Here is a 24,915-nt window from a genome sequence, read left to right on the forward strand (position 1 = left end):
ACCAATCACAATTGTCAGGGGCGGCGCTAAGCTACGCATGGAGCCGCTGCCAAATAGCCTCGGGAAGGAACTTGTTTTGGTGGAACGTGTATGTTCAAAAGTTGTTTCAGGGCGTTTTCACACCTACCTCATTTGGTCCGGACACAAAGAAAGTGGAAGGAAACGGACATCGGCAATAAGACATGCATCCGGTGGAATTTCCTATAGCACCGGAGCAATCCCAGAAGTGGAACGTCGAGGATATAGATTATAGGCACATTGCAACAAGACCATTTGAACTCGCACTGATGCTCAGTGTACCTCGTTATTATGAGTGTATGGAAATATAGGTCAAGGCAGATGAAGTGATACATATAAAAAAAATTGTGTTAAGAAATGAAATGTGGCCTGAAGGCCTGATTTAGCACAGAAAAAAAAGTATTTCTACTTTATTTGAAGTGTGAACCCCGACACATATGAGGTTGTCTCAAATTGTCAATAAACAACTTTATGTAGTTCAGCAGAACTCATACAGGACTAAAGTGGAGTTTGCATGATTGTTTGCTGATCCTTACCATGTGGCCAAATGTATAGTGTGCAGTGACACCATGAGGCTTTAGCTAAAGTGCCTGCATCCATCTGCTCCATCCTACGCAGTATGATCCCATGTGATGCTGTGGACTGAGAATATGCAGCTGACAGCTGCTGGCAAAACCTACATTAAACTTTTTTTAACCCCTCAGAAACTCGAGTGTAATATGAACATCTCGGAATTTCTTAGAAGAACTTTAAATCAAGTTAAAAAAAAAAAATGAAAATTGTAAAAGTGCATAAATATAAGAATGTCAATGGGAACTTTTATGTTCCTAATAATAATAATAATAATAATAATAATAATAATAATAATAATAATAATAATAATCATCATGATGTGTTCCTGCATATAAAGTCTCCCTTCAGCCCAGAGTCACATCCTCTAATTTGTTAAATCAACATTAACATAACTCGTGGAGAAACCACTGATCCCTTTGACCTCATGTGCATTTAATTTGCTCGCAGCTCTTCCCCTACCGGCGATTACCCACGTGGGTCCTGTTAATCTGACAGACTGCACATGTTGATTTCTATCATGGGGATAGCCGTGCCTGTTGCTGTCCTGCCGTGCCAGCTCGAGCGGTGTGCTCCCGGAGGAAAACATCCCCCTCGTCATTCAGATGAACCAAAAGGACACATTTCAGAACTATTCCAGATGCAACAAGACAAACCTTTATGTGGATAAGGAAGTAAACCAACATTCTTTTTTTCACTTGATCCTCTACCATCAGAGGAGGTAACTTAACCGGACATCAGACAATGTAGTGATTTGCTTCCAGCTGCTTTCTTCCAACCGACTGCAGACAAGTCACCAAAGCTCACCTTTAGGTGCGCACCCGGAGGGCGCAGCGCAGCAGAACCTGCTGAAACTTTGCTGAAATGATGCTCAACCTTCCCCTCCGTTCATTGCTCCCAGTCGTCGCAGTGGCTGTTCTTACAGCTGCAAAAGGTGAGGTTTATGACTGCTTTTAATGAACTCTTTCTGATTTTATTCATCTATTGGTCATGTGTGTATGTTTGAGCAGACCCACAGGAACATCCTCACATATATGAAAAGAAATGGGTTGGAAGTAGCCTGAAGGCTCCATTAATTAAGATGAAATGAGTATTTGCTCTTGCTTTGATGATCTAAACACACACACATTGGATTAACAAGATTTGCTTTATTGCTTTATTGCCTCCCTGGTGTAATCTCACATATGCACAGAATAGGACAGTGTGCAGCTGTTTCCTTTGTAATGTATGCATAAGGAGGAGGAGGTTTATGAGAAGGAGGTTTAGTTGCAATGATGTGTTCAGGTGACCTGCTTTATAAGGCTGTAGGGTTGTGTTTTCCTATTTTTGTGTTTTTGTGGTTACTGTACTGCCCATGCTCTCTGTCCATTTCATTGTCCCTCTGTCTAAATGAAAGTGACAGCATGCTCTCCAGTGTGCATCCGGTCGCCTCATCTGTGGGATTATAGAGGCCTGAAGCCGTGGTTGCACAGCTGTTTCTCTGGTTGTTTAAAGATAACCTGCATTGGGAGCTATGAAGTCACAGTAAGCCGCCTGTCTCTCTGTGATACCGATATCATGCGAAAGACTGCTTTGGGAGATTGCTTGGGTTTATATCTGCACGATATCTGCGTGTGCATTTTTCATCATCATACATATGTGGGAATGCTGTATTTTTGCTCGTGCAGTACTCAGTGGTGCAGCTGTGCTGTTAATGCATTTCTAAGTGATATAGTTCAGCCTTTGATATCTCCTCTGCATTGGGATTCATGAATATGCATGGCAGCCTTATCTTTCAGTCCAGTCTAGAGATTGAACTAACATTTACAATAGTAATTTAAATATTTCAAATAGTATCCAGCCAGGACTCATCAAATTAATATCTCATCAATAAATAATATATTCACTGATGTATAGCTGTGTATATCAGCAGTGGACTAATTAAAAGAGCCTCAGATCAAAGGCTGCAACTAAAACTACTGTAATGTTATCACATTAATTTTACACACAAATCCATCTACACTTTTATTTTTAATGTTTGTTTCACATAACATTTATTACTCGCAATATGAGTGTGTGAGCATTACTTCTAATAATCATCTAAGTAAGAACTTCTGTATGTCCTTCCCCAGTCACACATGTTGCAGACTTGTTTTTAACCAGACTGAGGATTATTTTCCTCTGTGTTTTCTCCATTCCATTAACTGCTTTGACCTGCAGTATACACCTGCAACTTGATATGGGCCAGTTAGTATGATGAGGATATATTTTTAACTAGATGGATTCACAAATGTGAGACATTATCGGCCGGTCTATTACAGATGTAGAGTAGTAGTATGTAGAGTCTTCAACAGATGTCCAAAGTATACAGATCTCTCTCACATGCTTGTTGGAGTAGAATACTGACAATAAAATCAACTACAGAACACAAACCTCTGCCAAAGAATACTTCTTTAACTTCAACCCAAATTCAGCATTTTTAAAAACTTAAAATGTATGTATTTATCCTGTAAAACTTGCTAGGATTTGGAGTCATATCCCTTGATTATGATCTTTTAACTATTAATTCCTTTTATGGCTAAAAGCCAATAATCATCTAAAAGTGGAAATCTCAGACCTGGATCAACACCAAAATCTAATTAGTTGATCCTTGGCCTGGGGCCTATTTAAAAAAAGGTCTGTTCATAGATAAATGTCATCTCCTTAGTGGAGATGTTAAAGAGTCCCATAAAATGTCAGTTTATTTAAACAATTTTAAATTTAAATTTTTATTTTCACTTTTGGTTTGCCTTAGTTGTGCAGATATTCAATTCAATTCAATTCAATTCAATTTTATTTATAGTATCAAATCATAACAAGAGTTATCTCGAGACACTTTACAGATAGAGTAGGTCTAGACCAAACTCTGTACTTTACGAAGCCCCAACTATTACAGTGGTTGCCTCAAGAGCAAGCATTAGCAGTAGCTATTGCGACAGTGGCAAGGAAAAACTCCCTTTTTTGTTAGGAAGAAACCTCGGACAGACCCAGACTCTTGGTAGGCGGTGTCTGACGGCACCAGTTGGGGGAGTGGTGAATGGTGGCAATAATAGTCATAATAAAGATAGTGAAACAGTGATCACAATGGTAGTCATAGTAGTTCATGTCATAGTAGGGTACAGCAGGGCGTTACGGGGTGTAGTGTGGCACAGCAGCCTGGGTGGACGCGGTTGGACGCGGCAGGACGCAGTCGGACACTGCGGGGAAACGCAGAGCGTAGCAGGGTGTAGTAAGTCCATAGCGTCAGCTGCACCCAGGACCCCGGTGTAGGTGCCACCCAATTCCAAGGCGATGTTCTGGGTGAAGAAGAAGCAAAGGGACTCCGGGGAGAAAACTCCCCAGAGCTAGGTTAGTAACAGGCATTTCTGGGACTAAGATGCACACAAAAGGAGACAAGTGAAAAGAGAGAAGAGGGAGCGGCTCATTGTGTCCTTGGAAGGAGCTTCCCACAGCAGTCTAGAGTTATAATAGCATAACTAAGAGAGGCAGGCTAAAGAGAGGGGCCCTGGACCGGGCTCGTACTCTCCCCTGCCGGAACGGGCTTGTACTTCCTGCCTCCCTTTACTCTACTCTACTCTACTATGCTGCAACTCCTCACTCCCTAACTATAAGCTTTATCAAAGATGATGGTTTTCAGTTTATTCTTAAATGTGGCGACGGTGTCAGCCCCCCGAACCCAAGTTGGGAGCTGGTTCCACAGGAGAGGAGCCTGGTAGCTGAAGGCTCTGGCTCCCATTCTACTTTTAGAGACTCTAGGAACCACAAGTAGCTCTGAGTTCTGGGAGCGCAGTGCTCTAGTGGGACAATAAGGTACTAAGAGCTCTTCTATGTATGATGGTGCTTGACCATTTAGTGCTTGCAGATATCATGCAAATGCAACGTGTACCAGACAATATCTACTTTGACCTTTTCATGTGAAACACTATGGCATCAGTCTGATCTCTGGAATCTATTTCCTATGTGCTTCTCTGAATACTACATTTTTAATATCAACTCTGACATGTAAGGCTGACTGTATATATATATATATATTTTTCATAGATGTTCGTTGGCTTCAGAAATAAAATTGATTTATATTTAGATGTACAGTATTCATGAAATATGGTTAGAAAATCAGGAAAATAATTATATATTGCATGGAAAAGGAGATTCTGCTTCGCCTTACATTTGCCTTCAGATAAGTTATTTTTGTGAGGTACTTCAGCACGGAGGATGGCAAATAACCGAGTTATAGAGTCTTTGACAGGAGGAGGTGGGAGCTGTCACATACAGCATCCTGTTGGGACAAACAGTCACCACATGGAAGTTAAAAGCAAGGTTTTTTACCACTCAGACACTGCATTTGCCATTCCCCTTATTGCATCGCATTAAAGTAGTACATGAAGAGCAGAACAAAATAATTTCTATTGACATGTATATATATATATATATGTATATATATATATACAGTTATACATGCAGCATGCCTGTGTTTTAGTGCTAGAAATGATAACTACAATGGATAATTTAATGTATTTATTCCCTGAAATCAAGCCATTTAACAGTAGTGTGTCATTTGGCTGAGCATTTAATATGCGACCTGTGGATTTACTATAATTGTTACCATCTGGTTACATTGTATGCAATAGAAATGACATGGTATGGTCTTTTCCCATCAATCCAACTACATTGAGCACCATCATTTGCCTGTTAGATCAGCACTTCATAGAAGTTAATCGCTTTAGAGGAGTGTCGGTGGTTTGCTTAGGGTCATGTTAATAGTCTCTTCAACTTTCAGAGACAGGAATAGCCAGGGTTTGCAGTTGCTTGAAAGGCAGTGTGAGGGAAAAAGTGCTGACCATAAAACATCCCTTTATGTTCTTCGTTACACAGCGGTTATGATGGTCCCAGAACTTAATGATCTTAATGTTGCAGTAATTACTTTTAGAGTTATTTTCACGTACATTTCACTCTCAAAAGTGCAGATCAATCTGTTTCCTAGCCCAGTTTTAGGACTGGACACTCACTCATCAAATGCCAATCCTTTTCATGCCTAACCCCTCTCTCCTGTTTGTCTCAATTCTCACATTTCTTCACTACAAACACCTTGTGTGTTTTCCTTTGCTTTCCTTTTCTTTCAGTGCAGGAATCAATGAGCCATTGCCTTTGACCTGAGTCTCACCGCCCTTGGCTCTTCGAGATGACCTACCTGCCTTCACCAATTTTTCTTGATCCCTGTAGCACCCAACTCACTCTTGTCCTCGACCCTTTGCCTGTTTCTCAAGCTGTGATCCTTTTGTCTTCACCTTCCTGCCATCCTCATCAAATGCTCTCAATTAAAGTAACTGACTGGTTTTGTAAGTGGCAACTGCGTATCTTAATAGCAGATTTGAAACTTAATACTGAAATGTTGAGTTTAAACAGCGGTAGAGTAGTTATTGCACTAATCCCTTTTTGTAAATTCTCCCCTCCCAGTTGCTGAAAGTCAGAAGGTTTCTGTGGAAATTGGGACATCCTCCACCCCATCGGCAGTTTATCCCACCATCAACTTTCAGGTCCTCGATGTGGACCATGTGTTTCTGAGGCAGGACAGTCCAGAGCCATCAGGGAACTCCAGCCTGAAGTCTCAGACTTTTCTCATCACTGGTAAAGGCGCTGGGCTCCTCCAGCCTGCTGTCAACGCTTCATACGGCCCCCTGACTGTGGATGCCCCGATTCCTCCAGACCTGCTCCTCAGTGGGCGCAGGATCCTGCCAGTCATTTTGGTCCGCCAGGTTCGTTCCTCATCCCCTTTTGTCAAGATTCTCTTCCACATGCCCACAGAAAGTGACATCACTGTTGGGCAAGAAAGGATGAGGTCTGGAGAAGATATGGCCAAGGCAAAGGATGGAGCCCACTGTGTGACGGCTTATGCCTTCTGGGAGACGAGGGAAGTTCGTGGGGCATGTCTGGTGTCTCCAGGTGGATTCTGTGTGGCACAGCTGAAGCCCGAACCTGCCTGGTTCAGCTCAGGCAGCCGATCAAGCAGCTCTAGCAGGGAAGCAGGAAGAACCGAAGGAATTAAAGGGCTTCAGGGGAATCTTGTGGAGGTTTACTTTCAGAGTCAGAGGAATCAGACAGGCCAGTGTACCCCGCAGGATAGCCTGCAACGTGTAGGAGTGGGAAGAGGAAGAGACTCTGGGGGATCAGGGACCCCTATGAGGCGGATAGGAAGTGTTAATCTGCTCAGAACTCCACCAGGGAACCCCACCTTTTTTCGACTGAGGCTGGGAGGCGCCGTGGTGATCCAGACCTCTTCCAAGCCCCTGAAGGCCACAGATGTTGCGACTTTCTATGTCTTCCTGGCGAGCACATCTACCCTGGAAAATTTCACCCTCAGGTGAGAGATCTTCACTTTTTCTTTATCAGCTGTCACTTAAATCTTTTCTTTATCTGCACTTAAAGGAATTGTTTGACGTTGTGGAAAATAAGCTTTTTTACTTTCTTGCCATGTTAGACAAGCAGTTTTGGTTTTACAGGTGGTTATGTGCCAGACTTATTTTCTTGGCCTTGAGCAGAGACTTCTGACAAGATTCAAGACCAAGACACAGTCCGGCACATAACCGGTTGTGTTTATAGGTTTTTTTTTACAGAACTGAGACCAAATAATTTCAAGGTAGAGGCCTTGACATTAAATATTCAATGTATGTGCATAAACAAGGCCTTTGCTTTCAAGTTTTAGTCAAGTAAAAATATTTTAATCAAGTCTCACAGCAGTCAAGATAAGCTCTGGTTCTCATTTTTCTGACTTAGGTCTCCACTCTCATGTCTACAGTTCTGATTCATTGCCATATTAAATGTTATGGACATTTTTAACATTTGTGTATTATTCTGTAGAGGTTAGACCCATTTTTGGATACATTCTGCTGGTTGTTTTGCATGCATTGTGGTGAAGATGTTGTCAGATTTGGATAGCTAAGTAGCTAGTCTGTTATCCACAGATGTCAGTGCTATAGCCTGTACCTGCTGTTTTGGTAGAGAATAAACTAATATTACAGTGAACCAGGATAACCACATTACACACTGTAGTATGCCAACAAAATATGTTGGCCCTACATAACTAAATAAAGCTTTACAATGTAATTCCCAGAAAACATAATAATTATTCAACAATGTTGATGAGTCAATGTTGAAGTGTTGAAGAGTTCAGGAGTCACATAAAATGTAATTGTCACTAAGACATATGAAGCAGAAAAGGAGACTGAACCCAAGTTAAATCACAAGAACAGTATATTTGAGCATCTTCATGAAGGATAAGCACCATGCATTTAAATGGTTACTTAAGGCACTTGAAAACGGATAGGGTTCGCCATCAAGGCCATTCAATAAAATGCTTGAGCACCAACATGACTTGTGTTGTCTGCCAGTTTCACTGGCTTCATATATTACGAACATGTTATATCCTGTCTACTGCAACTTCTCAGTTAGTGGGGGAGTTATGGAGAGCACTCTTCCATAAACAAGGAAATAATTGGCAAATTATTCACCGGTTTCCATAGCTCAACATCCCACTAACATTTCAACAAGGTTCTCTGGGTATTTGACTTCATAAATAATGCATCTATTTAATGGAGCAGGATAACAAATAACTAACATCTCCCTCACTCCTGTGGGTAAAAGTGAAGTTAATATAAAAGCAGCATTGTCGCACCGACACCCACAGCTCAATCTTTTTTAAAGTTTCTACTTGCTGCCAATTTTACTCCACTCAGTGATGTGAGTGGAGTAAAATTGTTTTTATCACAACACTTCAGATCAGTAACGTGTAGAGCCATCGCAGTGAGGTTTGCGTCTTTACTCATCTTAATGGTTTTGTCTGAAACGCAAGACAAATTATTCTCTAATCTGTGATTTAGTGATATCATGCTGCAAACAACATACCAACCCTGCAGTAATCTGCAGCGGGATGCAGGCAAATAGAGAGAAATGTTCAGATATGTGTATAAATCCATAGGGCACATAGTTAAACCTGTGGCTGTGTGTCAGTCAATCCATTGTCAAATATCAGACTTACCATCCACAGACACAAACATGCCTGCACAGTGTGCACACACAGACCCATCGACCTGAATGAAGCTCTGCTAGCATTGTTGAAATTACTTGAATAAGATTTGGTAGAGAGATGCTGACCCCTTATCATCTGCTGTTGTTTTGACTATTTGGAAGGATTTACAGCCTCTCCACCTGAAATCCCCCAAACTCTGACTCACTGACTGTACCGATTGAGTTCCTCCAGTCAGGTCAGTGATTTCAGCCCGTGTATTTCTGACCTAGTGCAACATCCAGAATGAGATTGGACAAGAGGAGGGGACTGAGTCCAGCGGTTAAATCCAAGGGAAGGCTAGCTGTGAGGAGCTTGGCAAAGTGATTTATTCCTCCTGGGAGAAATCCTTGCTCTACTTCACTCTTTGGCCCAAGATTGAGTCCACTCCAACAGGGTTAGGCCAGATAATCTTCGGCACTGATTGAAAATGAATGAAGAGGTTAACCCTTTAGGTTAGAGATGATCTGGGCTGACTGCCAGGATTAACTGTGTGTGTGTGTGTGTGTGTATGTGTGTGTGTGTGTGTGTGTGTGTGTGTGTGTGTGTGTGTGTGTGTGTGTCTGTGTGTCTGTGTGTCTGTGTGTGAATTGCAAGGCCATCATACACACCTGTTAAGGGCGCAGGCAGCTTGTAATATTCCATTTTAAAAAATGTCATCACAGGAATTACGCACATTTCATCAGATTGAATATCAAACATTTTGTGGGCTCGCATTTAGGTAAAAATGAACAGAAAAAGTCACAGTTCAACATCAAAAAGTGAAATATACAGTGTAGCAGAGAGAGAGATTGACTGAGTTTGGCAAAACAGCAGTGGAGAGTTGTTCACTTTACCAGTCGATATCCATTCTGTCTCCCCGACCCGCGGTCATGAACTCTGGGTAGTGACTGACAAAGACAAAGAGCGCGGACAGAAGTGGCCGCAATGAGGTTTCTCCGCAGGGAGGCTTGCGTCTGCTTGTTGTTGAGAAGCTCAGTGGTCCAGGAAGATTCTGGCATTGAGTTACTGCTCCGCCACACTCTACAGGAGCCAGCTGAAGTGGTTCGTACCCCTGGGGAGGATGGTCGTCAGGTGCTGTTGTCACTGTGACGCTGAGCTGGACAAGCAGCAAGAAAAAGAGTCAGTGGATGCAAAAAATACATTTTAAACTTTGGGAAAATATTTATCGTGAGTTACAGTTGTCCTTAATTGAAATACATTTTAATTAACAAATCTTCACCTCTTTTTTAAAAGAAAAAATCAGACAAATTAAGATTCATATGTATTATATGTTAAACATTTGTTCAAATTGTAAATGTAATGTGGAAATTGATCCAAAAAATGATCTTCTGCACAAGAAAGTCCTTTTCCAAACCTTGTTGAATTGTCAACTTGTCAATTTGCCTCACAGATCAATTGTGTGTGTGTGTGTGTGTGTGTGTGTGTGTTTGCGTGCTGTGTTTTGTCTGTCAAACAGCTCTGACCTTGACCCTGTCTCAATGGTTATTGATCAGTCTGGTTGTGGTTTGATTACTAGTCAGTATTTGTAAGTGTGTGTGTGCTGAAAACGAGGGCATGAATACTGACGCTTATTCTTTCCGACTGTCAGTTTTAATGTTCCTCAGCTATTTGAATGCTGTATTGTTGCTGGACTGACAAACTACTGGTTGTTGAATGAGAAATACAAAGACAGATTGATTGCTGTAAAATTACAGGTTGGTACTCTAAACCATTACTGGGCAGCGAAAATGTAAAAAAAAAAAAAAGTGTTAAAATGATTGTCAAGTATATTATCTTCATTTCAAGGCTTCGCCTTTTAAGGCTGTATCACTATCAGGTCATGAAGTGGATGTGGTAGAGGGCCGCTGCTAGAAAGTAGAAAACAGTAGACACTTCTAATAAATCCTGTTTGTGTCTCAACATGCTGACAGTGGGAATAGAATTCGTGGTGGACATAATAAAAGTGTAGACTTTTACTGGGATCAACAGATGGGACAAATGACGGAGGTTTAATGGTATTGTGAGTGTGTTTACTTTAGCTTTCATTTCGTTCCGACAATAAGCATACTCTCACGGTCGCAGTCTACCCACGTGGATGTCACACATCATCTCAAGATAGTTTCGGCGGCTTTAATCCAGCGGCATTCACAGTTTGCAAACCTAATGCTACACCTTATTGAGGTTGAGGTTTTTCAAATTATTCTCAGTGTGTATATCCTGCTGATAAAACCGCGGGAGCTGAGTGATGATCTTGAGTGAGCATGAGCTAAATTCCCTCTGGAAGGTTTTCTAGCACCTCGTTGAATCCCTGCCATGAGGAAATTGGAAACACATGAGGCTCCCACCCCGTAGCTAGGTGTCTGTGTGAGTGCAGATTAGTGAATCATTGGATTTTAAACATGGTCAGAAGCGTTTCCTGTCCCTTGTATCACTTTTCAGCCTATAACTTAAATAACTGCTCTATGACTCTGTCTGACATTTGACGTAACGATTTAGCAGAAAGACATCTGCTTTACAAAGACAAAGGCTTGGTGATTGTTGGACCTCCAGGACTGTCTGCTGCATTCACATTATTCATAATAAGTGTTCTATCTCTCCGAGCAGAGTGATGCGTGTGTCTGAATCAGACATCTGATTAACTGATACCCAGTTGTCCCCAAGGCTAATGGGAATAAATACCCCTGCTACTTCTCATCAGTCTGTCAGTGACTCACCTCGTTAGGCACATAAACGACTAAACACACAAACGAACACATACAAAACAAACATACAAAAGATGCAAAGATGTTACCATGATTTACAAAAGCTTTGTTACAGTTTTGCTGTAGATTCAGAAGACAGACATGTCCATAATTCAAGTATTTCTGTTCAATGTAAGGGGATTATTATACAGTATTGTACCATCTACGGTAGAGGTAATGAAACCTTTGTTGGTATTAAGAGTCAGAAACGCTACACAGAAACAAAGTACAGCACAAGAAGTTTTAGTCTTTTACTTTAAACCACTATAACCTGAGTTAGTTAAAGATACGTTGTGTAAGAATTTCTCCCATCTAGCGGTGAAATTGTATATGACAACCAACTGAATATTACTTTCTAGCCCCTCCCATTCCGAGCGCGTTTTAACGCCTACGGTGGCCAAACCCAAAATTAGCTCTTAGTATCTCCGTCATTTCCACGCAGCTGTTCTAGCCACTCCAATATTAACTTTGGTCGTGTTGCTTTGCCTGTTATTGTTTTAATTCTCTTTTTCGCTTTCTTGGCGACTCCGTTACATGTCCTCGAGAATAGAATTGATCCTCCATCTTCAACAGACTTTCAAATCTGCCGGCAGTTGCGAGTAATCTCCCGGCTGGCATTCGTCACGGTGCCACTGAGTGTAAAAGCGCGAAAGGCAGAGGTATGTCCCTCTTTGGCTAATGTATTTTAAAGATGAAGGCGCAACATGGCGGCCGTCATTTGAGCGACTCGCTCGTATGTATTCTGAATGATTCTGAATGGCAGATTCTACGCTTACGAGAATACTTTGATTAGTTGGTGGAAGTAATTACACATGAATGAGCACATATTTGTGAAAGAACAAAGGGGTTTTTGCTAAGAATCAACTCAAAAAATTACACAATGTAGGTTTAAGGAGACATCTTCCGAAGAAAATATGGATAATTGTGAGTAAAATTCACACTTTGCACTAACTGGATTATGTATTTACTTATGTATTTATAATGCAGGGCAACAGTAAAAACGGGCCTGTCATTCAGTGGGGCGCGGCCCAGTGACTCAGTGCTTTGGGACATCGTAGTGGAGCCTGGCAGAGGAGCCACTCCCAACACTGTCTCCGTTGTCTGCAAGAAGAAGGTTGCTGTTACCACAAAGAGGTAAGTCAAGTACTTTCTCCACACATAAAATAAAATCTTTATTTTTTGTCCCTTCCTATTGTCTCTTATTCTCTTTATTTTCTGAGATTTCAATAACCTTGCTGCTCCCTGAGAGAAAATTGATCAGTGATCTTCAGTGTTACATTTTACGGGGAAATGAATGATTTGTGGCCTTGTACCTAGTGTACACACAACTTTGTTTTTGTCTGTGTAAAAGAATGTGTTACGGCATCACCTTTCATGTAGTAGACTTGCTTTTATCAGTCGAGGTAAGAGAGTACACGTGTTTCTCCAAAAATCTGCAGACCCGATTATGTGCAGTAGTTCTTCCTTAAGGACTGACTGACACATCCACAGATACATCATGTCTAACACTCAGCAGAATATTACAATGATCCTGCAGGAACAAGAACATTGTAAAACGGAAGGATTAAATCCAAAGCATCATCTGAACAGTTTAAAATAGTTATTCATGTTATTTCTCAGTTCCCTGCTAAATTTTGATTAGGATTCACCGAAGAGTTTAAGCGATGCTTAAAAATAAAAGATGGATAATTGGGGCTTACTGAGAGTTCCTTTGATTTTCTTTATATTTTCTTAAAATACTTAATAGTTAGTTATTACAATGATTACTTTAAAAAAGATAGGTGTAGCAACTTTGTCTGTCACCAGCCTTCACGCCTGCACCCCACAGAAAAATACATATGCACACGAATATGCCTGTTTATAATACCTGATGCAAAAATAAATAAATGACTAAGTGAAAATGTACAGAAAGAAAGAGAGAATGACAAGAAAAAATAGAAATTAAAGGGAATTGGTTTTAAATAAATCATCTTCATATTTACTGTATATTCCTAATATCTTCTACCGTCCCTTTTTCCTCTCTATGTTCACATAACTATGGAATCTGAAATATATTTTCTCAATCTATAGCCTCAGTTTTTATTTGAGAATGTCTTTATTTCTTATCGTATCTGATATTAAATCAAATAGTTGGTTAATCAGAAACTTTGTTCATCTTGGTTAAACACCAACTTTGTGAACCCATTAATTATCATTTCCACTATAGGATCACCGGTTTGATGTGACTAAAATAAATTGTAAATGAGAAATTTAAACGGCAGCAGTAAATAAATCCAAGTGCTGTTGAAGGGCTTCTTCTCGTTGACTTAATACTAGTAAATGAATATTCATTTCATGGCATTTTCAATGACTAATGTACCTGATACACACCAGTTGACTACAAGCGTTTTGCCTGATGCTGGTTGTGGCACACACCAGCAGCCACCTCTGCCCAGCAACCTCCCGCCCACACAGACACACACCATCCACCGGCCGTCCGACCCACTTATCTGTAATCATCCATAATCACGGCTACGTTATCCAGGCTTAAGTGCTTGCACGTTCAGAAGGGGAGATTAGGAAGGAGAGATATTCCAAGTTGTGTCACACACACACACACACACACACACACACACCACTGTGCTTTGAAGTGATGATATGTCCAGGGGTTTAAAGTCCCCCCTCGACGAATTTCCAGGAAATAGGGGCATTAACCCCTTCTGTTTCTCTGTCGCAGTATTTCCTGTGTTCCTCATTTCAATCCATTTTAAATATGTCTGAGCCCATTTGATTTAAGAAACTACAGGAAGACAAGAAATTAAGTACACTTTAATTGGACTTAGTGTGGAACAAGTGAATTTTGCCCCAGACACGACTTCATGTTGTAAAGGTACAAAGACACAGATTAGACATTCACTTTAATTCACTATAATTCCACTAGAGTTTAGATTCTCTGCCCGAGCCCGAGCCCAAACTTGGCCGATATTTTCCGCAGCTATCCTTGATCAAACATTTGTGTTTTTTTAATCATTACTTTATTAGCCTAATTCAGTGGGGAGAAAGCTATGCCTCTCCAGCTTCTCCCGTAGCTCTGGGTGCATGTCCAGGCATCGTCCTTGATGCATTATTTATTAAGATAATTCTAAACCGATTTCTGTAGTTCAAACAACTCAGAATTGTAGTTGAGAACGTCAGTTACAACGGCCCACGTATTTTTCAGGTTTAAATCGGGCTCAGGCTCATAATTCCAGTTAATGTGTTGGGCCGGGCCAGCTGGCTCGGACACAACGTGCACGGGCTCGGGTAGGGTCGGGCTTGATTTTTTGGGCCCAATCTAAGCTCTAAATTCCACACAATATCTCAACAGAATTCCTTTTTTCTAGTTTTGTCTAATTGGACATTTCACATATGGAGTTCAACCCTGGATCAATAACACTCTATGGAAGTTGTTAAAGAAATAGTTTGACATTTTGGAAAATGTATGTTTATTTGCTTTCTTGGCAAGAGTTAGATGAGAAGATTGATACACTTATGTTTGTACAATAAATTTGAAGCTACAACAGGCAGCCGGTCAGCTTAGCTTAGCATAAAGACTGGAAATGGGGGGAAACTACAAAATCTGCTACCGACTATTAGTAGTTTTACATTGCCAAGCTAGTGTTTTCCCACTGTTTTCAGTCTTTAATGCTAAGCTAAGTTAGCAAGCTGTTGGCGGTAGCTTAATACTTAGCGGACAAACACGGGAAGGGAACAAGCACATTTCCCAAAATGTTGAACTTCTCCTTTTTAACTGCGAGGTTTGATAACATCTCATTCTGTACAGTGTGCCCAAGACTTGTTTTTATCTCTGTTGTGCTTCCTGGTCTCCATTTCTTACTTGTCAGGTCTATTTGTGAGCTTGTCAGTGCAATGACTCAGCAGAAGTTTGTCTTTGTGGAGCTAGAAATTAGTATCACTGACCCTCTGTGAGCAGCAGGAGAATCTCACTCTCAGAGATGGGGAAACATGGGAAAGCCTAATTCAACTCAGCTTGAATTGTGAGTGTGCTGCTTGGAGCATCAGCTGTAGTGTAAACACTAATTATAAATACTTTTTTAGATTTTAAAATATCAGCGGTCAGTCCTTTTAATCTTTAACCACACAGTTAAAAGCTTATCGATGCACACAGGGCAAAAAGAAAACTCAGTCCTTGAGTTCTTTTTGATAGAGCGGGAATATTTCTATATGTTCGGTACGTTTGTGTCTGTCCTGGTTGCTGCTTTTCAATATATGTGATGGTTTTGAATGGAGGTTTTAGCAATGTACTGCAGAGGTTCCTTGTTTTGCTCCATGCAAAGTTTTGCTCCACTTCAAAGTGCCACAGCTCCATTCACATTTTGCTCTATTTTCCCTTTGATCTGTTCCTACTGGCAGGTATGCCTACACTCTCTCTGCAGCATCAAATAACATCACATGCCTTTTCTTTGACAATCCTTTGACCAGAATACTTGGCTCAAGTCTCTGCCAGCTCACTTAATCTTCCTTCCACACTCTCCCATCTGCTGATGGAATGAGACCTCTTGTGTATTGCCCTCACTTTTGGTTTAAACTCAAAACAGTTTGCTTTTTCACAAATTTAGAGTAATTTCTGTAAATCGTTTTCATTTTCATAGGCAGTGTCTCCTTATAAATATTTACATTCATCTCCCATTGAACACAAGTACACAGCTCATCTGTCTCTTGACACCAGTGTTTTATACAAAAAGTCAAATATGACAGCTTCCAGCGGTTTGATAACAAATATTCAGCAGGTTTCTATTGGATTTCTAACCAATTGAAATGACACCTGCTTGTCTTGGTTGTTTAACTGCATCACTTCTAGTAATTTAATAGTAGACTGAACAAATTAATCCCCATCATGACACTAATTTAACTTTAGATATTGTGCTAACACTCCCCAATATTACCCTCCAAATGAACACCACAGTTACATTACATTACATGTCATTTAGCTGACGCTTTTATCCAAAGCATCTTACAATGCTATATATGTCAGACTTTGCATGCCTCTGGAGCAACAAGGGGTTAAGTGTCTTGCTCAGGGACACATTGGTTGATGTATTGCAGTGGGAATCGAACCCAGGTCTCCCACAACTTATTTAGTGGTGATTGTGATCAAATGTGAACTGTATGTGGGCAGAGGCTAAGTGCTAGTTCATGTTTCATTACTCTCCACAATTAAACTCTCGAAACCCCTTCCATTTAGTTAAGTTTTATTATGATTTTTTTTTCTTGTAATATATACAGTATAGCCATGATTTTGCTATACATATATATATATATATATATATATATATATATGTCTGAATTAATAGCACATGTGAAACTCTTAGAACAGCATGGCCTATATTTACACTAAATATAATATAAGGCTCTACACTCGAACTTTTATTAGGAATATATATATATATATATATATATATATATATATATATATATATATATATATACAATACATTATTATTATTATTATTATTATTATTTGTGCTACTGTTACTCTGTTTTGCCATGTCTATTGTATTTTAAAATGTTATCTCTAAACAGGGGTCTTCTGGAAGTTTTGCAACTGGATTTTGTGCCAAAAGATGTTTCAGAGCAGGCTGAGAGTCAGACGATCTCCTGGCGTCTGGAGTTGCCAGGGAACATCAAGGATGTGGGCATAATGCGGATCTACACAACTCAGAGAGACTATGTGGGGCTGGCACCTCTGGTCATGGTGAGGATAATAGCTGTATTTATTTCTGTACTATACATCTTTCTGCTTCCTACATATACTGTACATCTATTGTAGTCTTATTGATCCTGATGTTTGAGGAAGGAGGGGGCCCTATAAAGTATACGTTGGATGGGGAGGATTGGTTTATTGTAGACAGGCCTCACAGCAGGTCACTTGGCTTTGTCACAGGTGGAACATCACTGCGGGGCACGAAAGGGTGTCCCACTACCTCATTCAGCTTTAATGAAATTGGTTGGTTCCTTGTCTCGATAAAAGACAGTTTCATCCACTCACACACACAATGTCCTGATGATTCCCTTTACATATAAAGAGTCGAAATTATCTTGTGTGTACATCATAAATGTGCAGTTTTGTTTCGTAATTTCACTTGTAAGAAATGGTCAATAGTGCACTACTGTTTGTAAAGAAAAGTGCTACACCTGTTGGTCGTACTTGCACAGATGTTCTATCAGTTCTATCCATGTAATCATTTTCATATGATCTGTTCTGCCTGTCATAGCATACAGAAAAGAACAAAAGTCTTTAGAAAATTTTTGTTTTGGCATTCAACTAACTCAAATAGGTAAAAAATCCTCACTAATGTGTATTCTGGTCTGACAGTATTGCTTTTGTAGTTTTTCCTCCGTGTTAAATTATGCACTGCAGAGTTCGATAAGTTTCAGATCACCTCTGCCTGTTTGCGAAAGACACACTGTGATCACAGTAAAATCTATGATGCATTCATATTATTTTTATGCTTAGACCGATCCCCTGTTGCTATGTGTACTCCGAGACCTCTACATTTTTAGACAACCTACAGAAATTACAAGGTACAGTAGGTATATATCACTTTTTGCAGGAGATTCAGAAGGCTATTTCATGGTGCAATAGTCAACGTGAATCAAGCATACATTGGGGAGCAAATATGTTTTATGACAGTCACTTAGAGGATTCACATGGGGATTTTTCTCTTTTCATGTAACGGTGGAGTGAATAGGCAGAACAAATTACTGTTACAAACCACATGTGAACCACTCTACCACTGCAGATAAATAAATAAAAGCTGCACAACAACCAGAAAATGTAAATGTATTACATTCATTATGAAAGGAAAGTGAGGAAAGGGCAAGATGGATGTTGCCTTACAGTAAAAAAAAAAGGCTCTTTGATTCTCTGACCTTTCTGCAAAGTGTTTGCATCTTCATCTCCCTTAACCCTATAAAGGATTCAGCACTCACTGAATGAACAAGTAAGTGAAGGAATGAATGAAGGCACAATACCAAGGCTTGCCACGAGTGTAAATATAACACTGTTTTCAGAGAAGAAGCAGATTTAGAGCTGAGCTACTTGAGCTGAACTTGATCACTGCGAGCCAGATTACTGCGGAGCTTGCGGAAACATCAGACGTTGAGATTTCTCAGTGTGCTCCTGGCAGCACCGCAGAGCGCTGATATTGCTTTCTGATTTTATGCTACCCTTGATCCAGTGGCTTATGTTTGGGTCAGTGTTGCAGTCAGAACTAGAGCATGTCCTTTTTGAATTGCGGTCAGCAGCTGTCAAGCCGACAGAATGTGAAGCGGCCGGGGAACATCTGCCGAGTGTTGCCTGATCCACAAGCATCAGGAGGAAAAAAAAAAACTTGCTGATCACCCAGAGCTCCTTACACACACACACATACACACACACACACACACACACACACACACACACACACACACACACACACACACACACACACACACACACACTGCCACTACATATGATAGATTAAAAAGACCTTATCAGAGATCTTGTAAACTGGAAAATAGTTGTAAATCCATGTTGAAGGAGGAGTTAAAGTGTAAAAATGAGAGCTAAACTGCTGCTAAGCATTGACAAAGATGTACAGTACAAGGTGGAAAAATTAGCGTTTGAGTGTTGACCTACTGTATAGATAATACAGCAGAGGATTTAGTTTCATCTAGGTGTGCGAGTTTGTGAGAGACCGACATGTATTATATAAATATCATCACAGAGAGATTTTTTTTTAGCACATCTGTCCAGTTTGTCTGTGGGCGTTGCATAAGTGTGATTTAAACAAATTAATGTTTTAATCTCAGTGTTTTTAACACCCTCTGCCTGTCATCCCTGGCCCATACAAATAGTGATGATTGTCAGCGATGGAGAAAGTATTTTTTCTATATCTTTTACTTAAAGCTGCAGGAGGTAGAAAGCAAACAAACACCAGAATTTCAAGTAGAGTGAGACCTCTTCCTGCAGCCCTATTGTACTTAGTTACATTCCAACACTGATGATTGTATTGTTAATTGTACAGTAGTCTAGCATGATGTTTAAACAAATGTATCAGTGTGTGTCAAAAGCCTGCCTTCTTTTAAAAAAATGTTTTCACCCTTATAACAAAGCAGTGTGCTAGTTTGGGTTTTAGAGACATTCTGCTATGTTTTGTAGTTACCCAGAGTAAATTTGATAATAAGGGATACTTTTAAAAATGTATTAGATTGTGGTAGAGTGGGCGCCCATATATAGAGGTTTACTCCTCGAAGCAGCGGGCCAGGGTTCGACTCTGACCTGTGGCCCTTTGCTGCGTGTCACATCCCCCTCTCTCTTCCCTTTCATGTTTTCAGCTGTCCTGTCAAATAAAGGCCTAAAAATGCCCAAAAACTAATCTTAAAAAATGTGTGCAATTGTAAGTCATACTGAACATGCTGAATAATGAAAATGAACCTATAGCTTTGCTCAATTGCTGGGCGTCTATGTGATGAGGTAGCAGCTCCTAGGGAAAGTAATGTACATGTAGTATTAAACATTACATCCAAGACTGTTTACAGTAAGACTGTAGTATTGTATAGTATAGTATAAGTATTGCTTACTATATCTGCTGCTGTGGAGTGAGGAGGATGAAGAAGAAGTGGATTGGATTTTTGATAAACTGAATTCCTTGTTGATTTTGAACATGTGGTGTAGTTAGAACAGCTATTCATCTTTGGAAGGGTTTGATGTATTTCCCTATCTTCCATCTGACATCCAGCAATTAAACTAAACTAGGCTAATCTCAATCTTCAAACTACCAAACTACACTTAAAAATATATGAATGCATCCACAAGTGTGCCCTATTCTAATTATCTTTGCCCTTCTTTCTGCACAGAACACCGACATCTTGAATACTGCTGTGCTGACGGGGAAAACGGTGTTGGTACCTGTGAAAACTCTGGCTGTGGAGGCTGATGGCTCAGTCATCGATGTGACCAACTACACCAACTGTAGGTCTACGGACGAGGATGTTCTCAGGGTAAGACATTACCACCACAAATTTAATCAGCTTGGATTAAAATTCTTACTGTAATCATTTCCATGTTGCACTATGGAACTAAAGAGCACTTAGAGAGTGCAGACTTTTCCCAAATGCCCTACCTTGCAATATGAAAAATAATTTGTGTATCCATCCGTGATTCGGCTCTGCTCAAAAATGTAATGGGTCGTTACTGGTCCATGCTACACACTTCCACCATGTATCATTAGAATTGGGCCGGTAGTTTTCCCATAATCCTGCTGACAAACAGACAAACAAACCAACAAACTGAACCGAGAACATAACCTCCTTACATAGGAAATATTTTATATATAAAATGTATAGCATTTGTGATCGGGCTTGTTATACCATATACCTTGTTTTTGCACTGCCAGAATTCTGGACATAGACATATATGTAAATGCATGTTCAAAGTGGAAAAAGAAACAGTCCTTTCCTTATATGGCAGCTCTGTAACTGTCCAATTTATCTCGCAGATATATATAATTTACAAGATTTTTCAATGAATGTTAAATGGTCTGCATTTATATAGCACCTTTCTACCTTACCGGACAAAGTGCTTTACAATTTGACTCTCATTCACCCATTCACACACCCATTCATACACCGATGGTGGTGGAACTGCCAGGCAAGGCGCTGGTTGCCAGGTGAGCAAATTCAGTGTTATACGCAGGGAAAATTTGACACGTGGACAGGAGGAGCAGGGGATTGAACCACCAACCTTGTGATTACCGGCCTGCGCTACATCCTGAGTAGTATGACTCAGTGGATGTAGACTGTGGGTAAAAGCTGCTGTTTTGGCCGGCATTCTCCTCCCCTTTAGCTATCTCCGCTATTTATGGAATTTTGCAAGGGCACTGTTGCTGCATCCAGGGCTTAGTGCTGCCCAAGACGATTCTGATTGGTTTACAGAAATACAAACAAGCCAGAGCATTTTCCCCTATAGCAGAATAATGTTGAGTAAAGGTGCTTCCCGACCTTTTTCTAGCACTGTGGAGATCTGTGGAGGTCTGGCTACACGAGACTACCTGCTGAGCCACAGCCGTCCTAGTAGAGTTTCGCCTTTGTGCCACCCAACAAGTTAATCTTACATGCACCCTCTACAGTATGCATAGATAATATGTAATCCACTGAATGCATGTCAAACTAATGGAACATTTTATATACAGAAAACATTTGCAGCCTTTGGTTCTCCTATATTACATTTCAATATGAATTGAATATATAATTCAGGCCTAGTTTGCATAGAAAAACAAGATGCATTCTGGTGTATATAACTCTTAAAACATCCACTTTTACTGTGCCATCATATTCAAGTGTGTGTGTGTGTGTGTGTGTGTGTGTGTGTGTCAAAGCACCATGGATAAAAGCAGCCTCTTCCATATGGCATTAGAGATTGAGCTCATGATCCAAGCACTCAGTCCATAAGCACACTCATTTGACCTTTGTGTAATGTATCCATGTTATTGGGAAAAAGTAGAAACAGAGAGAGGAAGAAAAGGAATTATATTATACTCCATGAGACGGCAGGGCAGCCACTAGCTTTGTGAATGTGAGGCGGTGTGCTAAGTATAGTAAGCTTAAGAGAGTGAGAAAGAGCCAAAAAGAGGGAGACTGTGTTTGTAATGATTTTCTGTATCAGTAGAGGAACTTAATCCAGTTAGTATTGTGTCTCTGAATGTTCACTTCCTGCAGTCACTGACCCTTCTCAGAGCAATGCCACTGACCAGTAGAATCAGGTCTTTTAAACTATATCTGCTACAAGGGTGAATCTCTATAAGGGATTGATTTACATACAGTACACATACTCGTCGATTTAACTAACATAACATTGGTTGTGTGCACATGGAAAGAACAAGTTATAGAATAGTTGTGTGGTTGCACGTTTGACCTCTTTTAAGCAACATATTGATTTTTTTGGCTACTTGTGGCAGTGGAACAAGCTGACATATTAACATGTTATTGTATTATAAAATTGTTATTTGGAACAAGCAAACAGTTAAGCAAGCAACATTAGCATTCATTTGGAGTTGTGTTTCTGGCCAACTGTTGATTATAAGTTCAATAACCACTCTCCGTTTTAGTCTGATTTGGTCTCCACCAACTCCTAAACCAGCTAGTTTGTAACTTTGTCAGTTAGCGACTAGCTAAGTTTTTTTGCAGAAGACAACTGCCAAACTAATGAGTTGAAAGATGCTAAGAAGTTCCATAATTACAGTCATTCGACCAATATTTTAATATATTGATTGTTGCATCTTTACCCGCAAATCATGTTTACTTTTTCCCTTTTATTGACCATTAAGAATACATCCTATAACATTTTATATAGGGGTATATACAGCTGTATATATACTGTTCAAACCAAACTGGTTTTAGACACTTTGCTCCTCATTTCTTTTGAAGATTTGAAAACATTGAGGGCTTTAAATGTTACTTTTCTTAATGAGTAACCACTGTTTTCTGTGTGTATGTAAGTATGTACTGTATGTATTGTTGTGAATGTCCGTGTGTGTAGTCCATGCTCATACTATATATACTTTCTTGTGTGCAGGTCTTTCTTGAAAAAGATATCTTGATCTCAATGAGATTACTTAAATAAATGATAAATGCATTGCCATGAAAACCTTCAATGCAGATTGATTTGAAAAGTCTTCACTGTGCTTAAATTGTATCAAAGTTTCACGAGTCTGCTTATAGATTTTCATAATGAACAGAAATGAATGGAAGACAAAACATTTAGATTTCTAAAAACACATTTGCAAAATGGGTAGCTATGGATAATTGAAACATGCAAAACCATAGGTAATGGTATTTTAAGATGCAACATTCTCAAGGCCCACAACAAGTGCATGTAGACCAAAGAGTAAAGAAGGAATTTTTTAGTTTCTATTTTAAATAGCAGGATAAATAAGGACTTTTAAAAGTTCTGATCGTGTTGATTTTTATTAGGGCTGTCAATCGATTAAAAAATGTAATCTAATTAATTACATACTCTGTGATTAATTAATCGAAATTAATCGCATACATAATTAACGGTGCCTGAACCGATACTTTTTAAGAAAGTAAAAAAAGTAAAGAAAAAAAAAAGTCGGTGACATTAAAGAACGGCTTGTTTATTGCTAGGCCATATGGTCAAAATTAAATGATTTAATAATAATGTATAACAATAACAATAACTTATTTCACTAGTAAATTGCTGTTGAACGACAAAAACAACCACCAGATGGGAAAAGGACATTTTACAATAACTTCAAATGCACCACGAGGCTGTAGTTTACCAGTTTCATTGAACGCGCCGTCTGTGTTGTTTTTCCGACGTTGGCAGCTGCAGATTGTTACATACCGGTGTTGAATCCTCTACAGTAAAACACAGTCAAACTTTACACCGTTTAGCGTTAGCTGTCAGCATTGTAACCGTGTTTAATCCAGCTACTAGCTAGCGGTAGGCTAACGTTAGCTGCTGTCGAGTATAGTGTTAACTAGCTAGCGGTAGGCTAACGTTAGCTGCTGTTGAGTATAGTGTTACCTAGTGTCACATGCAGCGGTGTTTGTGTTGTCTGTATCGTCTGTTTCAGAGCATCAGAGAGAAGTGCAGACATATCAGTGGCACCAGATTTCGGTAGCCAGGGTTGGCAGGAAGAAGATTTTTACAAGTAAATGTTCCAATTAATGATCCAGGCAGCACATTCTCCCTCCCCCTCTCCTCCTTCATTTTACAGTCCAATGGTGGCTAGAACGGCTCCGGGTCAAACGTCAATATGGAATGGATTAATCTGCGTTATTTTTTTTAATGCGTTATTTTTTCTCAGATTAATCGAAATTAACGCGTTATTTTGATAGCCCTAATTTTTATCAACATGTCTCATTGCTGAGCTGGAAAAAATCCACATCATTTAAGTGCTTATAAAGTTAATGTTTTTCGTCCATCGACCCATCTACAGTACATGTACAGTAATTGCACTGGAGACTTCAGAGACTTTGGTCTGGACCAGTCAGCATGATGGGAAAAGGTCTTCACAGACTGGTCTCCATTAACATTTCCACAGGAGTTCAAGTTGACTTACCTTGGACGTCATTCCTCCCTCTGCCTCCTCACTTTTTTCCACCTCCCTCTTTTCACCTCCCTCTCTCCTGTGCTACACGCTACTCTCCAGTCTAGTACCCTACAATTACCGCTGTGGAGCCACTGGTTTGTTAAGATAAGTGAGGCGGCAGAGGAGATAGGCCTCCAATCTGAAATAAACCAACTGCTGTGTCTCACCTCATTGCTCTCACTGGTGGGGGACTGCAACGCTCCCGCCTACCACACAGCACTACAGGAACAGTCGTAAGGCAGAGCTAATTTATATTCAGTAATAGTTTCATAGAGACCCTAGTCGTGAATTTACATGACATAAACAGAAACATTGTGTGATTCCTCAGCCAGACGAAATTAATAAAATGTGTTTGTTTGTATGGTTTTAGCTTATTTCTATTGGTGCC

The 24,915-nt window shown here is 40.0% G+C and overlaps 1 protein-coding gene across 3 annotated transcripts in view; it reads left to right on the forward strand.

The window, feature by feature from the left end:
• The first annotated feature begins 1,046 nt into the window (after nucleotides 1–1,046).
• The window catches only part of LOC116035134 (transmembrane protein 132D-like), a 35,953-nt gene continuing 12,084 nt past the window's right edge, over nucleotides 1,047–24,915 (forward strand). Inside the window, exons 1-6 of one of the 3 annotated variants that reach the window (XM_035998749.1) lie at nucleotides 1,047–1,522; nucleotides 5,727–5,942; nucleotides 6,061–6,964; nucleotides 12,376–12,522; nucleotides 16,951–17,122; nucleotides 20,269–20,412. In XM_035998749.1, coding sequence (XP_035854642.1) covers nucleotides 5,786–5,942; nucleotides 6,061–6,964; nucleotides 12,376–12,522; nucleotides 16,951–17,122; nucleotides 20,269–20,412 — 1,524 coding nt within the window. In that variant the 5' untranslated portion in view covers nucleotides 1,047–1,522; nucleotides 5,727–5,785. The remainder of the gene's footprint in view (nucleotides 1,523–5,726; nucleotides 5,943–6,060; nucleotides 6,965–12,375; nucleotides 12,523–16,950; nucleotides 17,123–20,268; nucleotides 20,413–24,915) is intronic. The other 2 variants (XM_035998763.1, XM_035998789.1) reach the window with 2 other exon arrangements.

This window comes from Sander lucioperca, chromosome 1 (genome assembly GCF_008315115.2).
Source record: "Sander lucioperca isolate FBNREF2018 chromosome 1, SLUC_FBN_1.2, whole genome shotgun sequence".
NCBI lineage: Eukaryota > Metazoa > Chordata > Actinopteri > Perciformes > Percidae > Sander > Sander lucioperca.